General features: G+C 46.3%; 1 protein-coding gene and 1 pseudogene across 3 annotated transcripts in view; both read right to left on the bottom strand.

Moving 5' to 3' along the window:
* The window catches only part of LOC111747580 (tumor necrosis factor receptor superfamily member 26-like), a 32639-nt gene extending 28777 nt beyond the window's left edge, over positions 1–3862 (bottom strand). Inside the window, exon 1 of one of the 3 annotated variants that reach the window (XM_064287604.1) lies at positions 3732–3862. In XM_064287604.1, the coding sequence (XP_064143674.1) occupies positions 3732–3776 (45 nt within the window). In that variant the 5' untranslated portion in view covers positions 3777–3862. The remainder of the gene's footprint in view (positions 1–3731) is intronic. The other 2 variants (XM_064287605.1, XM_064287606.1) reach the window with 2 other exon arrangements.
* LOC100671619 (phosphatidylinositol 4,5-bisphosphate 3-kinase catalytic subunit beta isoform-like) overlaps positions 3834–20472 on the bottom strand; it is a 50053-nt pseudogene continuing 33414 nt past the window's right edge.

Below are 20472 nucleotides of genomic sequence, written 5' to 3'. Positions count from 1 at the left end.
CTATTTCTTTCCTGAGACTCTCTATTTTCATTTGTTTCCAGCATGCTCAGAAGCATTTTTCAAATATTTTTCAAATGGCTTCTTTAAAATTTGTGTCAGTTAATTCCAACATCTGCGTCATCTCAGTGTTATCTACCTATTGTCTTTTCTCATTCAAGTTGAGATTCTCCCAGTTTTTGGTATGAAGAATGATTTTTTATTGTATATTGGACATTTTGGGTATAATGATATGAGACTCTGGGTCTTATTTACATCCCATGTTTTAGCAGCCCCCCCTCTGGCACTGCTTCAGGGAGTCAGGGGAGCATTGCCTTCTCAGTGCCAGGTGGGGGTGGGTGTTCGAGGTCTCCACTCATCCTCCACTGAAGTCCATGGGGAGAGGGGCTCATCAATACTGCTGGGTGGTATGGGAGTAGGAGTTCAGGGTCCCCATTTGGCCTCTGCTGACACCAACTTGAGTGGGAGAGGAAGAGCCATCTCACTTAATTGTACTCATGAGGAACCCGTACATAGATCAAGAGGCAGTCTTTCGAACAGAACAAGGGGATACTACATGGTTTAAAGTCAGGAAAGGTGTGCGTCAGGGTTGTATCTTTGCATCATATGTATTCAATCTGTATGCTGAGCAAGTAATTCGAGAAACTGGACTAGATGAAGAAGAACGGGGCATCAGGATTGGAGGAAGACTCATTAATAGTCTGTGTTATGCAGATGACACAACCTTTCCTGCTGAAAGTGGAGAAGACTTGAAGCACTTATTGATGAAGATCAAAGACCATAGCCTTCAGTATGGATTACATCTCAACATAGAGAAAACAAAAATCTTCACAACTGAGCCAGTGAGCAACATCATGATAAACGGAGAAAAGATTGAAGTTGAGGATTTCATTCTACTTGGATTCACAGTCAACACCCATGGAAGCAGCAGTCAAGAAATAAAAAGCCACATCTCATTGGGCAAATTCGCTGCAAAAGACCTCTTTAAAGTGTTGAAAAGCAAAGATGTCACCTCAAAGACTAAGGTGTGTCTGACCCAAACCTTTGGTGTTTTCAGGCACCTCACATGCATACGAAAGCTGGACAATGAATAAGGAAGACCGAAGAATTGACGCCTTTGAGTTATACGGCTGACGAAGAGTATTGAATATACCATGGACTGCCAGAAGAATGAATAAATCTGTCTTGGAAGAAGCACAACCAGAATGCTCCTTGGAAGCAAGGATGGTGAGACTCCATTTCACTTAATTTTGGACATGTTATCAGGAGGGATCAGTCCACGGAGAAGGACATTATGCTTGGTAAAGTAGAGGGTCATTGAAAAGAGGAAGACTCTCAATGAGATGGACTGACACAGTGGCCGCAACAATGGGCTCAAGCACAGCAACAGTTGTGAGGATGGCACAGGATTAGGCAATGTTTTGTTCTACTGTATGTAGGGTTGATGTGAGTTGTAACCGACTCAACGGCACCTAACAAAAACAACAACACAGTGTGTTTTGATACGGGGAGTGTGAGGTCTCCTGCTTTGTTCTTTTTCTTCAATATTGCTTTGGCTATTCGCAGTTTCTTTCCTTTCCATATGAAGCTGGTCATTAGTTTTTCCATTTCAGTAAAGACTGTTATTGGTGAGTGAAGGGAAAGGCAATATACAAGTAGGTGGAGGTCAGCACAACATGACCAAGGCAAAGGAAGACACTGAGAAGGATGCGAGAGTAAGAGGCAACAACTGTAAACACTGTTGCGTACGTCATCCTCCAACAGCAGTAACAAACAATCACTCACCAGTTGGAGTTGTAGCCTTGGTGGTGTAGTGGTTAGGAGTCATGGCTGCTAACCGAAAGTCTGGCTGTTTGAATGCACCAACTGCTCCATGCAAACACTATGGGGCAGTTCTACTCAGTCCTATAAGGTCCCTCTGAGTCAGAATTGACTCAACTGCAATGGGGTTTTTTTGGTATTCACGAGTGGATACCTAGGTAGATATGTAAGTTAAATAGGTGTGGGATGGCATATGGGAGTACACCCACGAGCATATGCAGGTCTGGCAGAGGATATTTCTATATACGTATTTGTACGTGCTGCAATGTGTCCATGTATGTAGTAGAGCACATGGGGGCAGTTATGAAAACTCCTTAAGCATAACCAAACACCTTGAGGGACTGAGTCACTGGGCTTGTGGGCTAAAGACCATAGTCTCAGGGGACATCTAGGTCAATTGGCATAACGTAGTCCATAAAGACAATACCCTACATCCTTCTTTGGTGAGTAACATTTGGGGTCCCAAAAGCTTGCGAGCAACCATCTAAGATACAACTAATGGTCTCTTCCTGTCCAGGGTAAAGAAGAGTGAAGGAAATCAAAGACTGAAGGAAACAGTCCAAAGGACTAAAGGACCATATGAACCACAGCCTCTACTAGCCTGAGCCCAGAAGAACTAGAAGGTACCCAACTGCCACTATCAATCACTCTGATCAGGATCACGATAGAAGGTCCTGGACAGAGTGGGAGTAAAATGTATAACAAAATTCAAATTCATAAAAAAGACCAGACTTACTGGTCTGAAAGTGAGACTGGTGGACCCCTGAGACTGTGGCCCTTAGATGCCCTTCAAAGCTGGAACTGAACTCACTCCTGGAGATCACCTTTCAGCCTAAGGATTGCTTGTGCTGTAATACTTTGTCTTCTTGAGCCGCCCTTTGAAATCTTCAGTTCTTTTACTTCATCATTTCTTTCATTTGCTTTAGCTATTCTACATTCGCGAGCAAAGTTTTAAGAGTCTCTTCTGACATCCATCCTTTCTTTCCTGATAAATTTCTGCTGAAACACCACACAGAAGTTTATAGGCAGTCATTTTTTTGTCACCCTCTCTGACGGGGTCACCTGATGGGGTTTCAGCACACGCCTGTTTCTTGCCTACGAACAACACTAGAGGGTTTCAAGTAATATTTTTCCGAGGCTGTTTCCCAAAACTGACGCAATCAATATGGATAGTTACCCACACCCAGTAAAAGACCAGCTGAATTCAGAAGGTAGAGAAACGGAAGACCTAGAAGTGAGAAACCATTGCCGCGGCGCGTGGGTTGCGTTGTATAAACACTCTGATGAGCTGATAAGACTAATTTTTTTTTTTTTATGACTGATAGGACTAATTTTTAAAAAGTAATCGCTCTATTCCGTTTCCTTCCGCCCCTTCCCCATCCGTTTCCACCCTAACACTCGGGGATTCCGGCTTCCCGGGGTAGCAGAGCTGGAGACGGGAGACGCGTGAACGTCCGTCCCCTCCTGCCGCGCTCGCGCACTCGCGGCACCCGCGCGCCAGCCGAAGGTTTGCCTAGAGCTCGCGAGCTCCTCCGGCGGCGAACTTGGCAAAGTCTGGGGCCCACCAGCACGCGACTCGGAGGTGTACCCTGGAGCTGCCCGGGCAGGCGCCGAGATCCCAGCGGGCGGGTTGGGGGGGAAGCCTGGAGACCTCGGACCCTGCCGCGCTTTCAGCGTGCGCCACCCGGGATGCGTGGGGGCAGGAGCAGCGCCCAGTTCCCGCACTGCCCCAACCCAACCCCGCTGGTGTGGGTGCGAGGATTGCAGGGCCACCTGGAGGGGAACCTGGCTCAGCCCCCCCGCCCCGGCCGCCCCCTGGACCTCCTGGTGTCGCGACCACACAGGAGTCTGAGTCGGCCTGGCCTGTCTTGGGACGGAGCCGCAGCCCAGGTCTCGTCTGAGGCCGCACTTACCAGCGCCGCGAGCAGCAGCAGCACCCGCAGCACCCGCACGAGCATGGCCAGGCGGTCGAACAAGGATGGGTTGCGCCTCAAATGAGAGCAGCCTGCACCGCGTCACGGTCGGTGCCAGTAGGGCAGGACATCGGGCGGTGACTCCGCCCAGACCCACTTCCTTCTCCCGCTGTTCCTCTTCCCACCTCCCACGTCCTTAAGATCAAGTAAGCACGTCACTAGGGGGCTGGGGTGGGGGGGCGACCCAGGCGGGTTACACTGGCAGAGGGGGTGCCACTGATTGTCTATAAAATTTTTGTGCAGTGTTTCAAATGAAATTTATTATCTTTTGTAGAAGTATCCCTGTAGCTATAACAACAAACCATTTTTTGTAAGCCCAGCTTACATGTATCAATACACCTACAAGGCTAAAACTCTGCGCTAACTGACTTTTTGGACCTTCTAATGGTCTGGGGTCTGAGCTGTCATTATCGCCCAATTATAAGTGTGCTTGGAATCAGTCGGTTTCCTCTGCATCCGCTACAAGGGCGCTCTGGACTTTGTTGCTGCAGGTGTTTTTATGGTTACCGCTTCAGCTGAATTTTCTGGGGTTTTCTCTACAATATTGTGGTAATGGAAACCCTGGTGGCTTAGTGGTTCAGTGCGATTGCTGCTAACCAGAAGGTCGGCACGTGGAATCCACCAGATGCTCCTTGGGAACTCTGGGGGGAGCTCTACTCCGTCCTACAGGGTCACTATGAGCCCGAATCGAATCGGAGAGCAGTGGGTTTGGTTTTGGTTTATTGTGGTAATTAACATTTGTGAACCTATGTAAATAACTTTTTTGAGAAAGAAGTAATTAAAGGAAAAGAAAGTGATATACAGGAATTACGATTTATGGGTAAAATTAGGACAAAAACAATTTACTAAGGATTCTGTATGGTCTGGTATGGGAGGAGGGCCTGGGGGGGGGACACCGTGAGTTCAGCACTGAGTGACACCAACCGTAGTGACATCGCTGCCTCTGCCCTCTGTCCCAGGCACACCCTCAGTGGCCCAGGCCTCAGCCCAGAGTGACACCGCTGCGGGTCGGCACCTCCAACCACAGGCAGCCCGACCGAAAACCTGGGTGCCACTGGTGAACCCCGGTCCTCACCACCCTCACCTTCCTCCTGTCAGGCCCCTTCCCTGATGACTCAGCACCAAAACCACCAAACCTCCTGCAGCCAAGGTGATTGCAACTCACAGTGACCCTACAGAGCAGAGTGGAGCTGCCCCATAGGGTTTCAAGACTGTAATCTTCACTGAAGCAGACTGCCACATCCTTCTCTCCACAGCTGGTAGGTCTGACCAGCTGACCTTTGGGTTAGCAGCTGAGCGCTTTAACCACTGTGCTACCAGGGCTCCCTTCACTCAGCACACCCGAGCGTTTTCTTGTCTGCTGGCTGCAGACACTGGTTTCTTCACCGAACAGGAAATCCGAACTATGAGAATACAAAATCAGAGTTTTCCATCCGCAAATGTGGGTCCCTTCTGGACCTGGTCTGCCAGCTTCCGCTCTTGCTTGCAGGGGTGTTACCTCCCCTCTCCCCTCCCCCCACCCCAGTGAATTCTACTGGACTTGCATTCCTGGCTGTAAAGCACTTGGCCAGCTCTGGGGGTGAGGGGACCCCACACCAGTCTCAGCTCTCAGGTGCCCAGACCAGAGATGGCCCATCTTGGGGCTCCTGGCTGCAGGGTGACCAGAGGGCAGTGCTCAGAGAGCCCACAGACCCAGGGCTGTAGCCCCTTTATCCCTGGAGATGAATTTGTGGCCCTTAATGTGGTTGTCCCACCACCTGTCTGTCGGTGCATCCTACTGTGGTGGCCGGTGTGTTCCTGAGATGCTAGAAGCCGTGCCACTGGTATTTCAAATACCAGCAGGGTCACCTATGGTAGGCAGGTTTTAAAGGAGCTTCTAGACAAAGACAGGTTAGGAAGGCCTGGCGATCTACTTCTGAAAATCAGCCAATGAAAACCTTGTAGATCACAACACAGCATTGCCTGACTCCCTTGCTTTGGACATATTATCAGGAGGGATCAATTCCTGGAGGAGAACATCGTCTTGGATGAAGTAGAGGGTCAGCGTGGGCATGGGAGACCCTCAATGAGATGGATTGGCACAATACCCACAATGGTGGACTCAAACATGCTGGTGGTCATGAAGATGGCCCAGGACCGAGCAAGATTTTGGTCTTTTGTAGATAAGGACGACCCGAGTCAGAGCCAACTGGACAACACTTTTATCTCTATCTAATGTGGTTGTCAGATTGGCACATGAAAGCATGGCCCCATATGACATGTGTCCTGGGCTTCTCCACCATCTCACTCTGTCAGGACCAGTTTACCGATGAGGAGTGGCTCTGGGGGTTGGGATGGTCCTTGCCTACACATCAGGCATGGTGGCTGCCCACAGGTTCCTCAAGCCAGTGCACGGAGAGCCCTTCTTGAGTGCATCCACCAAGTATACCATCCGTGCCTGCCCTGGTGCTGGGTGGAAACCTCAGGTTCTGCTCGGCGAGACTTGTCTCAGCCAATGCACGAGAGACCGAGGCGGGAGAGTGGAAAGGCACCTTTATTTCATTTTGCAAAGAAAGGAAACAGTTGGGGCTGCTGCCCCCAAGAATGATCAGCAAAGGCGAGGGGAAAGTTACTTTTAAGGGGCTTACAAGTAGGAAGTTCATACAAGTTACATCCTTAGTCTTACTAAATAAAGAAAAAAAAATCAAAACCACTGCCACAGTGGTGGTGGTGAGAGTTGATTTTAACTCATAGCGACCCTATATGACAGAGTAGAACTGCCCCATAGAGTTTCCAAGGATTGCCTGGTGGATTTGAACTGCCGACGTTTTGGTTAGCAGCCGTAGCTCTTAACCTCTGAGCCACCAGGGTTTCTTTAATCATACCATGTAGGCACCATGGGGTTTACATATAACTTCATGCATCGTGTGTTGAGAAAATGGCAGCTAAACTCCACCAGGAGGCAAAGAAGTTACTATGTATGAGGTACTTTAATAAGCCGAAAGGTCATCCTGAATGTCAACATGGCACCTAAGCCGATTTCAGCCAGTTTCTTCCAGTTTTGGACAGTAGCCAAGGAGAGGGGAACCAGGATTTTAATATAAAGCTACAGAGTGCACCAAGCAAGCTGCTTGAGTCAGTGGAACTTTCCAAAGCCTGGGGACCTCTGCCTTAGCCCCATGGCACCGCAGAGCTCTGTTGCTCTGGGCACCTACCCACAGTGCCCCCAAGGGATGGAGACAGGGGGAAGTCCTTCCTCTCACCCACAGCCGCCTGGGTATTGTCTGTCCCTAGAAAGCTTCTGCAAGTCTCCTGGCCACAACTGCCTTCTCTCCCAGCGGTCCTGGGCCAGCAGTGCCATGCCCTGTGCAGAGGTGACATGGGTCTGGTCACAGGGTTGCTGATGAGACAGAGCAGGGGCCCCCCGAGTCCAGTGGGGGATGAGAGCATACCTCACTATCTGCTCTGACAGGGGCTTCTCAGAGCTGAGCTGTACCAGCGCTGGCATTGGCCATCACTGCTTCTCAAAGTTGATCTTTTATCTTCAAGAGCACATTTCAAATCAGAAAGAGGGAAACAATAAAAAGGTTTGTATTCAAGCACAGAAAAGTGCTTCTGAGAACCACACAGTGTCTCAAGTGGGGCTTGCAGGAAACAGCAGGGTGGGTTGCAGGAAACCTCAGGGTGCTGGGAGGCAGGGGTAACTTAGGAAAGGGTCGGACCTTGCTGGTGGAGAGAGACAGGAACAGGGAACAAGCATATTCTCAGCTGAGTTTGAAGGAGGTCCAAAGTCTATGAGGTGGGGGTGTGGTGAGGCAAGGAGGTGAGAGGTGGGGTGTGGAGGGAGCCATGGCAGGGGCTGCACAGCAGAGTTGGGTGGCGGACAAGGGGTTCTTTCCGTTGCCTTCTGCTGAGCAGGGCTGATTGGAGAGAGGACCCTCTCCAGGAAGGACGTGAACTTGGGGTACGCAGTATGGAGGTGAAAGTCTGTGGTGCTCTTCCCAACTTCTTAGGAAGGAACATTCTTAGCATTCAAGTTGAGTATTAGGCTGGAGGAGGCGCGAGGTGGCCATCCTGGGGTGCCGAACCCCAAAGCACCAGTGACAACCTGAGGGAAGCCAGGAACCATCCAGCCAGCGCCACGCAAGGGGATTTCCGGCTTCTCCAGGGACCATGGCGCTGTGGCAGGAAGGACTGTGCCCTTGCATCTGAGTCTGGGGTCCTAACCCCAACTGTCCCTAAGGAGGGCGGGACTGTGAGGTCATGGCAGAGGGCGGCCAGGCCTGGCCAGCAGCTTCTGTGATAAGCACCTATACTCTTGCCGGTAGGTCTCCCAGCCACCAAGAGATGCCTGGCAAGCGGCAGTAGCACTTCGGGTAAGTCCGTGGGTGAGCAAATGGTTTGCCTTGGATTGCTAACCTAAAGCTTGAGGGTTCGAATCCACCCAGCAGTGCCACGGAAGAAAGACCAGGCGATCTGCTTCCATAAAGATCACAGCCAAGAAAACCCTATGGAGCAGTTCTACTCTGTAATGCATGGGGTCTCCATGAGTCTGGATGGACAGGACGCAAACGTTTTGGGTTTGGCTTTGTAGACGCCTCTCTCAGCACACAGCTGCAGCCCCGTCTTGAGGAGATCCGGAGGCTGGGTGAGGAGCGGGAACAAGTCATTCAAAGGAACAGGGACAGGTTATTGAAAAGCCGAGTTCATGGGGATGCCACAGACACAGGCTCCAGAGGCCTCAGTACCATGGTCTCGCGCTGCGGCCACTCCTGGTGTGGGCAGGCGGACGGCGGCGGGGCGGGGTCCTCCGGGCAGGGGGCGGTGGGGGGGGGGACCTGAGAACCAGGAGGGGACAAGCCCGGGCAGGGGCTGCTCAGCCAGACTGTGCTGCCACAGTCGGGCTTTTCTCTTTATTCAGTCCTGTTGCTTCTTCCTTGTTTTATTTTTCTTCATTATCTCCATTCTTTTTTAAAAAAATATTATACTGTATTTTTGGTGAAAGTCTACACAGTAAACAGGTTCCTAGTCAAGAGTTTCTATGCCTATTGTTCAGTGACTGGTCACATTCTTCACACTGTGTCGGCAGTCTCATTATTTCTGCTGTGGTTGTTCCTCCCCATTGACTTCCTCTCACTGCCACTCAACCTTCTCAACCATGTTTTAGAGTAACTGGCGTAGTGGTTAAGGGCTACAGCTGCTAACCAAGAGATCGGCAGTTCAAATCCGCCAGGTGCTCCTTGGAAACTCTGTGGGGCAGTTCTAGTCTGCCCTATAGGGTCGCTAGGAGTCGGAATCAACTCAACGGCAGTGGTTTTTTTTTTTTTTTTTCGGTTGTCCATTTAAAGGAGCCCTGGTGGCTCCGTGATTAAAGGTCAGTAGTTTGAAACCACCCAGCTCTGCCACCCAGCAGCTCCACGGGAGAAAGATGTAGCAGTCTACTTCACTAAAAATGACAGTATTGGAAACCCTGTAGGGCCGTCTGCTCTGCCCTATGGGACCGCTGTGAGTCAGAATCGACTTAATGGCAACCAATTGTCCATTTGGTCTCATCTAGATTTTTTTTTTAAAGAGTGCAGTACTCAAGGGTGACATTCTTTACTCTTTGAGTGAACTAACCTGGTATTTAGTTAAAGGGTGACTTTGGGGATAGTTTCGGTTCAAGGTTGAAGAGTATCTCAGGGCTATAGCCTCAGGGATCATTGCTTTCATTCTTCCTTTAAAAATATCAATTTAGTGAGAGGTCTTTTTAAAAAACTTTTTGATGAATTTTTTGACAGCTCTGTTGAAGCAGAACTGACCTACAACACACTGCACAGGTTAGAGTGTACTATTTGATATGTTTTGACGTCTGTAGACACAGGAGACCATCGCCACGGTCAGGATGGTGAAGGCACCATCACCTCTGCCCTGCCTGGTCCCTACCTCATCGCCAAGTGACTGCTGCCCTGCTCTGCTTCCTGTAGATTCATTTACGTTTTCTATAAATGGAGCCATGCAGTCCTCTTTTTTCTCTGCGCTTCCATCACTCAACATAGTGATTTTGAGATTCATCCAGGTTGTAGCGTGTATCGATGGTTTACTCCTTCTATTGCTGAGTGGTCTTCACTGCACGGATGGGCCACAGTGTGTTCGTCCGTTTGCCTGTTGATGGACATTTGGGTTGTGTCGAGTTGGGAGCCACTACAGATTAAGCCGCTGGGAACATTCTCGTGCTGGCCTTTGTGTGGACTTGTGCTCCCATTTCTCTTGGGTAAATACCCAGGATTGGAAAGGCTGGGTCACCTAGGTGTAGGTTTCACTTAAGTGATAGCCACACTCTTTTCCAAAGTGATCGTGCCATTTTGCTTCCCCACCAAGAGGTGTATGAGCGTTCGTTTCTCCACATCCTCGGCAACCAATTTTAGCCAGCCTAACAGGTTGCTGGCAGTCGGAAGCAACTCGGAGGCAGCGGGTTTGGTTTTAATAGGTACGTCGAGGTGTCTCATTGTTGCTTTATCTTCTGTTTCCCCATGACTGGTGACGTTGACCATCCTTTCGCAGGCTTATTTGTCATCCGTATACCTTCCTCAGTGAAGTGTCTGTTCAACTCTTTTGCCCATTTTTAAATTGTGTTTGGTTTCTTATAGTTGAGTTTTGAGAGTTCTTTAGGTATTCTGGATACAAATCCTTTATCAAACATATGTTTTGCTGAGACTGTCTCATTCTATGGCTTGTCTTTTTATTCTCTTAACAGTGTCTTTTGAAGAGCAGAACCTTTCAATTTTGATGGAGTCCAATTTATCAATGCGTTCATTTATGGATTATGCTTTTGGTACTGTATCCAAGAATGGGGTTGCATCCAAGGGCAGAAGGATTTTCTCCTATGTTTTCATCTAGAAGTTTTTATATTTTTAGGCTTGACATCTGGGCCTATGATCAATTTTTGAATTAATTTTTATATATGGTACAATGTCCAGTTTTGGCTTGTGCATAGCCACTTGTCCCAGTGCCATTTGTTGAAAAGGCCGTCCTTCCTCTACCGTGCTGCCCTTTGCGCTGCCTTTGAGCCTCAGGACATAAGGATTCCCCTACAACTGAGTCAAAATTCAGTTGTCATATGTGTGTGGGTTGATTTCTGGACAGTGAGAGGCCATTTTAGATTCAGACTTCCTACAGCCCCAAATACCTTGACTCTGAAAACCCCACAGCCCTTGCTCAGCTGCACCCAGGAGGGGTCTAAGTCTAAAACCAGACAGCTTAGAAGTGCAAGTGAAATTAAGTTGCTGATGGACTGGACTTGGGCCACTGCCCACTTAGAATCCCAGGAGGGGAGGAGACTAAGAGCTAACAGGGATACTGTCATCCCCACGGTCCCATCCAGGCAACACAGACCAAGGCAGCTGTGGATGGGAACACAGACAAATTTGCCTACATGATGACGATCTGAACTTTGTTGTTGTTTTTAAGTTAGTTCGGTTTATTGGTCTGTTTCTTTAAGAACGTCATGTGGCCCCTTGGCCCCATGGACTTGGATCAGTGTCCTGGGGAGGGTAAGATATGGCCTGGGACTCAGCTGGCCTGGGACTGATCAAGTGTGTCCACTTGCTTGGCACCTGAGGTCACAGGCGTCGCACGGGACATGTCTTCAGGGTGGGGCCAAGGTACCATCCTCACCCACGTGGCAGGGTGAGTCCTTTAGGCTCAATCTGAGGCCTGCCATCAGCACGCTACCCTGGAAGGTGGTTCTGCCTGCCCTCAGGTATGCCCACCTGGGGCAGCCTCTCCTTCCCACGCTACCATGTGCTTGGTCCCAGGAAAGGGACCTCCTGCTGGCCCAGTGAGCAGGATGTTTGTGTGTGTGTGTGTGTGTGAGTGTGTGTGTGTGCGTCATCACATGATTGCTGGAAGAAAGTTGGTTCTTAGCCTTATAAGACATTTCTTGTTTCTCTATTTCAGAGACTGGAGCATGGTCATATCTTGTTAGGTGCTGCTGAGTTGGTTCCAACACATAGCTACCCTATGCAACAAAACGAAACACTGCCCAGCCCTGTGAAATCCTCACAATCGTTGTTATGCTTGAGCCCATTGTTGCAGCCACTCTATCAATCCATCTCATTAAGGGTCTTCTTCTTTTTCGTTAACCCTGTGCACAATGTCCTTCTCCAGGGACTGATTCCTCCTGATGACATGTCCAAAGTATGTGAGACAAATTCGCAGAATCCTTGCTTTTAATGAGCATTGTGGCTATACTTCTTCCAAGACAGACCTGGCAGTCCATGGTATATTCACTATTCTTCACCAACACAAAGGTGTCAATTCTTCTTGGGACTTCCTTATTCATTGCCCAGCTTTCATATGCATATGAGGCGATTGAAAACACCATGGCTTGGGTCAGGAGCACTTTAGTCCTTAAAGTGACATCTTTGCTTTTTAACACTTTAAGAGGTCTTTTGCAGCAGATTTGTCCAATGCAATGTGTAGTTTGATTTCTTGACTGCTGCTTGCATGGGTGTGGATCCAAGGAAAATGAAATCCTTGACAACCTCAGTCTTTTCTCCGTTTATCATGGTGTTGCTTATTGGTCCAGTTGTGAGGATTTTTGTTTTCTTTATGTTGAGGTGTAATCCATATTGAAGGCTGTGGTCTTTGATCTTCATCAGTAAGTGCTTCAAGTTGACTTCACTTTCAGCAAGCAAGGTTGTGTCGTCTGCATAACGCAGGTTGTTAATGAGTCTTCCTCCAGTCCTGATGCCCAGTTCTTCTTCATATAGTCCAGCTTCTCGGATTATTTGTTCAACATACAGATTGAATAAGTGTGGTGAAAGGATACAACCTGGACACACACCTTTTCTGACTTTTTCTTTTTTCTTAAATTGTACTTTATAGATGAAGGTTTACAGAGTAAACTAGTTTCTTATTAAAAATTAATACACATATTTGTTTTGTGACATTGGTTACACCCCCACACCATGTCAACACTCTCCCCTCCTCGACCTTGGGTTCCCTATTACCAGCTTTCCAGTCCCCTCCCACCTTCTTGTCCTTGCCCCTGGGCTGCTGTGCCCATTTAGTCTTGTTTTATGGGCCTATCTAATCTTTGGCTGAAGGGTGAACCTCAGGAGAGACTTCATTATTGAGCTATAAGGGTGCTGGGGGCCATACTCTTGGGGCTTCTCCAGTCTCTGTCACAGTAGTAAGTCTGGTCTTTTTTTGTGTATGTGAGTTAGAATTTTGTTCTACATTTTTCTCCAGCTCTGTCCGGGCCCTCTATTGTGATCCCTGTCAGAGCAGTCGGTTGTGGTAGCCAGCAGGCACCATCTAGTTGTGCAGGAATCAGTCTGATGGAGGCTGTGGTAGTTGTGGTCCATTAGTCCTTTGGACTAATCTTTCCCTTGTGTCTTTGGTTTTCTTCATTCTCCCTTGCTCCAGACAGGGTGAGACCAGTGGAGTATCTTAGAGGGCCACTCACAAGCTTTTAAGACCCCAGACGCTGCTCACCAAAGTACAATGTCGAACATTTTTTTTATACATTATGTTATGCCAGTTAAGCTAGATGTTCCCAAAGACCATGGTCCCCACAGCCCTCAGCCCAGTAATTTGGTCCTTCAGGGAGTTTGGATGTGTCTATGGTATGGTATTCTCATGACCTTAACTTGGACAAGTTGTGCTGGCTTCCCCAGGGTTGTGTACTGCCTCATCCTTCACCAAAGTTACCGCTTATCTGTTGTCTATTGTCTACTTGGAAACCCTGGTAGGATAGTGGTTAAGAGCTACGGCTGCTAACCAAAAGGTTGGCAGTTTGAATCCACCATGCACTCCTTGGAAACCGTGTGGGGCAGTTCTACTCTGTCCTGTAAGGTCGCTATGAGGGGGAATCGACCCGCTGGCAACAGTTACGGTTATTGTCTATTTAGTGTTTTTCCCTTCAGTGTAACTTGGACCTTTTCCTTCAGTATCATCAGTTCTTGATCATATACTACCTCTCTGAAATGGTTGAACGTTGACCAATTCTTTTTGGTATAGTGACTCCGTCTGTATATTCCTTCCCTCTTCTTTTGATGCTTCCTGCATCAGTTAATATTTTCCCTGTAGAATCCTTCACTATTTCAACTCAAGGCATGGATTTTTTCTTCATTTCTTTCAACTTGAGAAATGCTGAGCATGTTCTTCCCTTTTGGTTTTCTAACTTCAGGTCTTTGCACATTTCATTATAATACTTTGTCTTCTCGAGCCACCTTTCGAAATCATCTGTTCAGATCTTTTACGTCATTTTTTCTTCCTTCCACTTTAGTACTCTACATTCAAGAACAAGTTTTAGAGTCTCTTCTGACATCCATTTTGGTCTTTTCTTTCTTTTAAATGACCTCTTGCTTTCTTTATGTATGATGTCCTTGCACAACTCATCTGGTCTTCAGTCGTTAGTGTTTAATGCGTCAAATCCGTTCTTGAGATGGTCTCTAAATTCAGGTGGGATATACTCAAGGTCGTACTTTGGCTTTTATGGGTTCGTTCCAGTTTTCTTCAGTTTCTACTTGAACTTACATATGAACAACTGATGGTCTGTTCTTCATTTGGCCCCTGGCCTTGTTCTGACTGATGATATTGAGTTTTTCCATTGTCTCTTTCCACAGATATACTCGATTTGATTCCTGTGTATTCCATCTGGTGAGGTCCACATGTATAGTCACCATTTATGTTGGTGAAAAAAGGTTTTTTACCATGAATAAGTTGTTGGTCTTGCAAAAGTCTATCATGTGTTCTCCAGCATCATTTCTGTTACCAAGACCGTATCTTCCAACTACCGATCCTTCTTCTTTGTTTCCAACTTTAACATTCCAATCACCAGTAATTACCAACGTATATGGATCGCATGTTTGATCCATTTCAGACTGCAGAAATTGGTACAAATCTTCAGTTTCTTCATCTTTGGCCTTAGCAGTTGGTGTGTAAATTTGAATAAAAGTCATATTAACTGGTCTTCCTAATAGGCATATGGATATTATCCTATCACTGACAGGGTTGTACCTTGGGACAGATCTTGAAACGTTCTTTTTGGTGATGGACGTGATGCTATTCTTCTTCCAGGTGTCATTCCCAGCATAGTAGACCGTGTGACTGTCTGATTCAAAATGGCCAGTACCAACCCATTTCAGCTCTGTAATGCCTGAACCAAAAACCAAACCTGTTCCTGTTGAGTCAATTCCAACTCATAGCGACCCTGTAGAACAGAGTAGAACTACCCATAGGGTTTCCAAAGAACACCTGGTGAATTTGAACTGCTGACCTTTTGGTTAGCAGCCATAGATCTTAACCACTATACCACCAGTGTTCCCTCACTAATGCCTAGGCCACATCTAATCAGAGACAATCTAATTTTCCTGGCATTTGTTATCATCCTTTCCTGTATTATAAAGGTACCTGTTACTAGTTGCTTTTGAGTCAATTCCAACTCATAGTCAACACTATAGGACAGAATAGAGCTGCTCCATAGGGTTTCCAAGGCTGTAATTTTTATGGAAACAGACTGCCACATCTTTCTCCCATGGAGTGGCTGGTGGGTTCGAACCACCAACCTTTTAGTTAGCAGCCAAGTGCTTAACTGTGCTACCAGAGTAGACGAGGTGAAATATTCTGTGCTATGAGTCATCATTCCTCAGACAGTATGGAGCACCGATGTTGGAGCCGTGGATGGTATGGGAAGTAACTGGGCGGGAGCAGGGATCGGGGAGCCTGGTTTTCAGTCTGGCCCAGAAGGTTCCCCTTTGGTATCTGGCTCTGAGGACATGAGGCTCCCCCTATCACTTGGGAACATCTGGAATAGGGAGCATATGCCACCTTACCTCATGCCATCTGCAACTTAGCCCCTCCCCACCACATCTGAAGCAGGGGAGCAGGCACAACCAGACTCAAGGTGGGGTCCCTAAATCTCCTTCCATGTGGAGTCTCAGACCCATCTTCAAGGCGAAACTAGGCGTGAGACAGGGTGTGTCTGGTGCAGTCTCAATGGAAGAGTAAGCTGGCTTCAGGCTCTAAACCATGGCTGGATGCTCCTGGTGCTAATGACCTCAGGCCTGTGGAAGAATCTACAAAGTGGAGCTCGTAAGTAAGAAATGAAACTGGCGAAGCTTACTCTAGCAGCTTCCTTGCAGGCTTCCCTGATGTGATCCTTGCTGGAGCGGGGGTTTGTGAGTGCTCCCCAGCGCTGGCGCCGTGGGAGAACAAGCTGGCTGGGTGCTCGTGGTGCATCAGCAAAGCCAGAAGAGGATGTTAAGTGTACAGAGTTTACAAAGAAAGAAACCGAGCTCATTATTAGTAGCCAGATCACTGTCTACCTAGGGGAATGTGCACGGGGAGTATTAGGCCTGCTTAGGGTATTCAGAAATATTCCTGGTATAAGACAGACCCATTGTAACTTCCTACAGAGCAGCAGGGGCTATTTAATAATGTAGTAAAGGAAAAGATACAATTCACAATACCAAAAAAATGGATACTTAAGAATGCATCATCTATAGAAATAAACAAGAAACCTTCACGGGAGTATTACAAAAAAGCATAAAGGACACAAAAATATGGAGAAATGTGGAATGTTGGTGGGTGGGAAGCTCCATCATTGTAAAGATGTCAGTCGTCCCTATAGTTAATCTAAAAATCAAACAGTTCCCTTTGTGTGTGTAACTTGAAAACATCTTGAAATATACATGGAATGATAAAGGACCAAGAACAAAAAAGAGCAAGGAATGGGGACTGGCCCTACCGTGTCAGGATTTCTCATGAAGCCCATGTATGGTGACAGTGGCCTTGACCCGACAATAGGCAAATGTGCCCTCAGCTTACCTAGAGCCCAGGAACAGACTCATGTGTGTTTAGAGGAAACATGAGAGGGGACCAAAACCAAAACCCACTGCCATCGAGTTGATTCCGACTTATAGTGACCCTATCGGAGAGAGTAAAACTGCCCCATGGAGTTACCAAAGAGAGCCTGGTGGATTCGAACTGTCGACCTTTTGGTTAGCAGCCATAGCACTTAACCACTACGCCACCAGGGTTTTCCATGAGTGGTGAAAGGATGGCTTATTCAATAAATGATGATAGGCCAATTTGATATTCTTGTAGAAATAAAATATAAAATTAGTTCCCTACTTCATGCCATACACAAAAACAAATTCCTCTAGATTAAAGACCTACACATGCAAATCAAAAACCTAACTTGAAGAAGAATATATTGGAAAATACCTCTATAAAACTGGGTAAGGAAGAATTTCTTCAATGAGACACAAAAGGCACTTACTTTAAAAGAAAATGTAGATAAATTCAACTACAGGCAGTCCCCAAGTTACGAACGTTTGATTTACATCCAACTTGTAGTTATGAACCAAACCCTGGAAAGCCTATTATATTAAAAATTTGAGGTACGGAGAATGGTTCCTAATAACAAACGGAAGTTACTTTGCAGCATACACCCAAACAGTATTATTATCACTACTGTATTATTATGTTAAAGATGTTTTAGTGTATCTGGAATTGTTTCTTAAAATTTTTAATGCAAATAAAGGTATATTATATACTAAGACAAACGTTTAACTAACTGACGTTAGATATGAACAGTACCTGACTCTTCTGACGTACCTACAAATTCGACTTAAAGACAAACTTAGGAACGGAACTCCTTCACAGTCCAGGGTCTGCCTGTATAGGGCTTTGTAAGCCTTTGTAATGACCTCAACTTCCACTCTGAGTAAAGGGGAATACTGGAGAATGTGTCAGGGAATTAGGGGGAGAGGAGTGACATGGTATGGCTTCTGCTTTAAAAGGATCATTCTGGTTGCTGTGCTGGGAATAACTGTGAGAGGAGGGTGCAGGGATAGAAGTGGGTTTGGGGTTTTGTTATTAGGTTGTAGCAGCAACCAGGTGAGAGATGATGGTGGTTTGGACTTGGGTGGTGGCTATGGAGGTGGTGGGAGGTAGATGAATACTGAATACAATTTGAAGAACCAGTCAGTGGGATTCTAAATGTGAGGGAAAGTGATGAGTCAAGGACGACCCCAAGATTTTTGGCTTGACCAGTTGGAAGAATGAAGTTGCCATTTATTAAAATAAGGAAGATAAAAGAAAAACAGGTTTTGTGTGGGAAGATTAGGAACTCAGTTTTTGGAATGCTAAATCTGACATGCTTAATAGACATACGGACAAATGGACATTTTGAAAAATATGGCCTTGGTGATAGAAACGACAATGGAAATAGCATGATAGAATTTTGCAAGACCAATGACATCTTCACTGCAAATACCTTTTTCACTAACATAAACAACAACTATGCATGTGGACATCGCCAGACGAAATACGCAGGAATCAAATTGACTGCACCTGTGGGAAGAAACAATGGAAAAGCTCAATATCATCAGTCAGAACAAGGCCAGGGCCCAAACGTGGAACAGACCATCAATTGCTCATATGCAAGTTGAAGTTGAAGAAAATTAGAACAGGTCCACAAGAGCCAAAGTGCCATCTTGAGTATATCCCACCTGTATTTAGTGACCATCTCAAGAATAGATTTGATGCATTGAACACTAATGACCGAAGAACAGATGAGTTGTGGAATGACATCAAAGACATCATACATGAAGAAAGCAAGAGGTCATTAAAAAGACAGGAAAAAAAGAGAAAACCAAAATGGATGTTTGAAGAAACCCCGAAAGTTACTCTTGAAAGCAGAATAGCTAAAGTGAAAGGAAGAAACGATGAGGTAAAAGAGCTGGACAGATGATATTAAAGGGCAGCTCGAAAAGACAAAGTAAAGTATTAGAATGACATACGCAAAGATCTGGGGATAGAAAACAAAAAGGGAAGAACACACTTGACATTTCTCAAGCTGAAAGAACTGAAGAAAAAATTCAAGTCTGGAGTTGCAATACCAAAGGATTCTACAGGGAAAATATTAACTGATGCAGGAAGCATCAAAATAAGATGGAAGGAATATACAGAGTCACTATACCAAAAAGAATTGGTCGACATTCACCATTTTAGGAGGTAGCATATGATCAAGCACCGATGGTACTGAAGGAAGAGGTCCAAGCTGCACTGAAGACATTGGTGAAAAACAAGGCTCCAGGAATTGATGGAATACCCATTGAGATGTTTCAACAATGAATGCAGCCCTGGAGGTGCTCATTCATCTATGCCAAGAAACTTGGAAGACAGCTATCTGGCCAACCGACTGGAAGAGATTTATACTTGTACCCATTCCAAAGAAAGGAGATCCAACAGAATGCAGAAATTATCGAACAATATCTTTAATATCACACACAAGTAAAATTTTGCTGAAGGTCATTCAAAAGCAGTTACGGTAGTGCAGCCACAGGGAACGGCCAGAAATTCAAGCTGATTTCAGAAGAGGACGTGGAATAAGGGCTATCACCGGCGATGTCAGATGGATCGTGGCCGAAAGCAGAGAATACCAGAAAGATGTTTACCTATGTTTTATTGACCATGCAAAGACGTTCGGCTGTGTGGATCATAGCAAATTATGGATAACATTGCGAAGAAAGGGAATTCTAGAACACTTAATTGTGCTCATGGGGAGCCTATACTTAGACCAAAAGGCAGTCTTTCGAACAAAACAAAGAAATACTGCGTGGTTTAAAGTCAGGAAAGGTGTGCATCAGGGTTGTATCCTTTCACCATACCTATTCAATCTATGCTGAGCAAATAATCTGAGAAGCTGGACTATATGAAGAAGAAAGGGGCATTAGCATCAGGATTGGAGAAAGACTCATTAACAGTCTGTGCTATGCAGATGACACAACCTTCCTTGCTGAAAGTGAAGAGGACTTCAAGCACTTATTGATAAAAATCAAAGACTCCAGCCTTCAGTATGGATTACACCTCAACACAAAGAAAACAAAAATCCCCACAACTGAATCAATGAGCAATATCATGATAAATGGAGAAAAGATTGAAGTCGTCAAGGATTTCGTTTTACTTAGATCCACAATCAACACTCATGGATGTAGCAGTCAAGAAATCAATGGATGCATTGCATTGGGCAAATTTGCTGCAAAATGTTTCTTAAAAGTGTTAAAAAGCAAAGATGTCACTTTAAGGGCTCAGGTGTTCCTGACCCAAACTGTGGTGTTTTCAATCGCCTCATGTGCATGTGAAAGCTGGACAATGAATAAGGAAGACAAAGAAGAATTGATGCCTTTCCGTTATGGTGTTGGTGAAGAATACTGAATAAGAACGAACAGATCTGTTTTGGAAGAAGTACAGCCAGAATGCTCCTTAGAAGCAAGGATGGCGAGACCCAGTCTCATATACTTTGGACATGTTATCAGGAGGGAGCAGTCCCTGGAGAAAGACATCATGCTTGGTAAAGTAGAGGGTCAGCAAAAAAGAGGAAGACCCTCAATGAGATGGATTGACACAGCGGCTGCAGCAATGGGCTCAAACAGAGCAAGCATTGTGAGGATGGTGCAGGACTGGGCAGTGTTTCGGTTCTGTTGTATATGGGGTCGATATGAGTAGAAACTGACTCTATGGCACCTAACAACAATGGACATCCCAGGAGCCATTAAACGAATGACTGCCAATGGAAAGCTTGGCTGTCTGAACCCACCCAACAGCTCTGTGGGAGAAAGACCTGGAGATCTCCTTCACAAAGATTATAGTCAAGAAAACCCTACGGGGTTATTCTCTTCTGTTACATAGGTTTGCTATAGTCAGA

Source organism: Loxodonta africana, chromosome 7, assembly GCF_030014295.1.
Source record: "Loxodonta africana isolate mLoxAfr1 chromosome 7, mLoxAfr1.hap2, whole genome shotgun sequence".
NCBI lineage: Eukaryota > Metazoa > Chordata > Mammalia > Proboscidea > Elephantidae > Loxodonta > Loxodonta africana.
The sequence above is the reverse complement of the archived record's forward strand: the minus strand, read 5'-3'. Positions and strand labels throughout refer to the sequence as shown.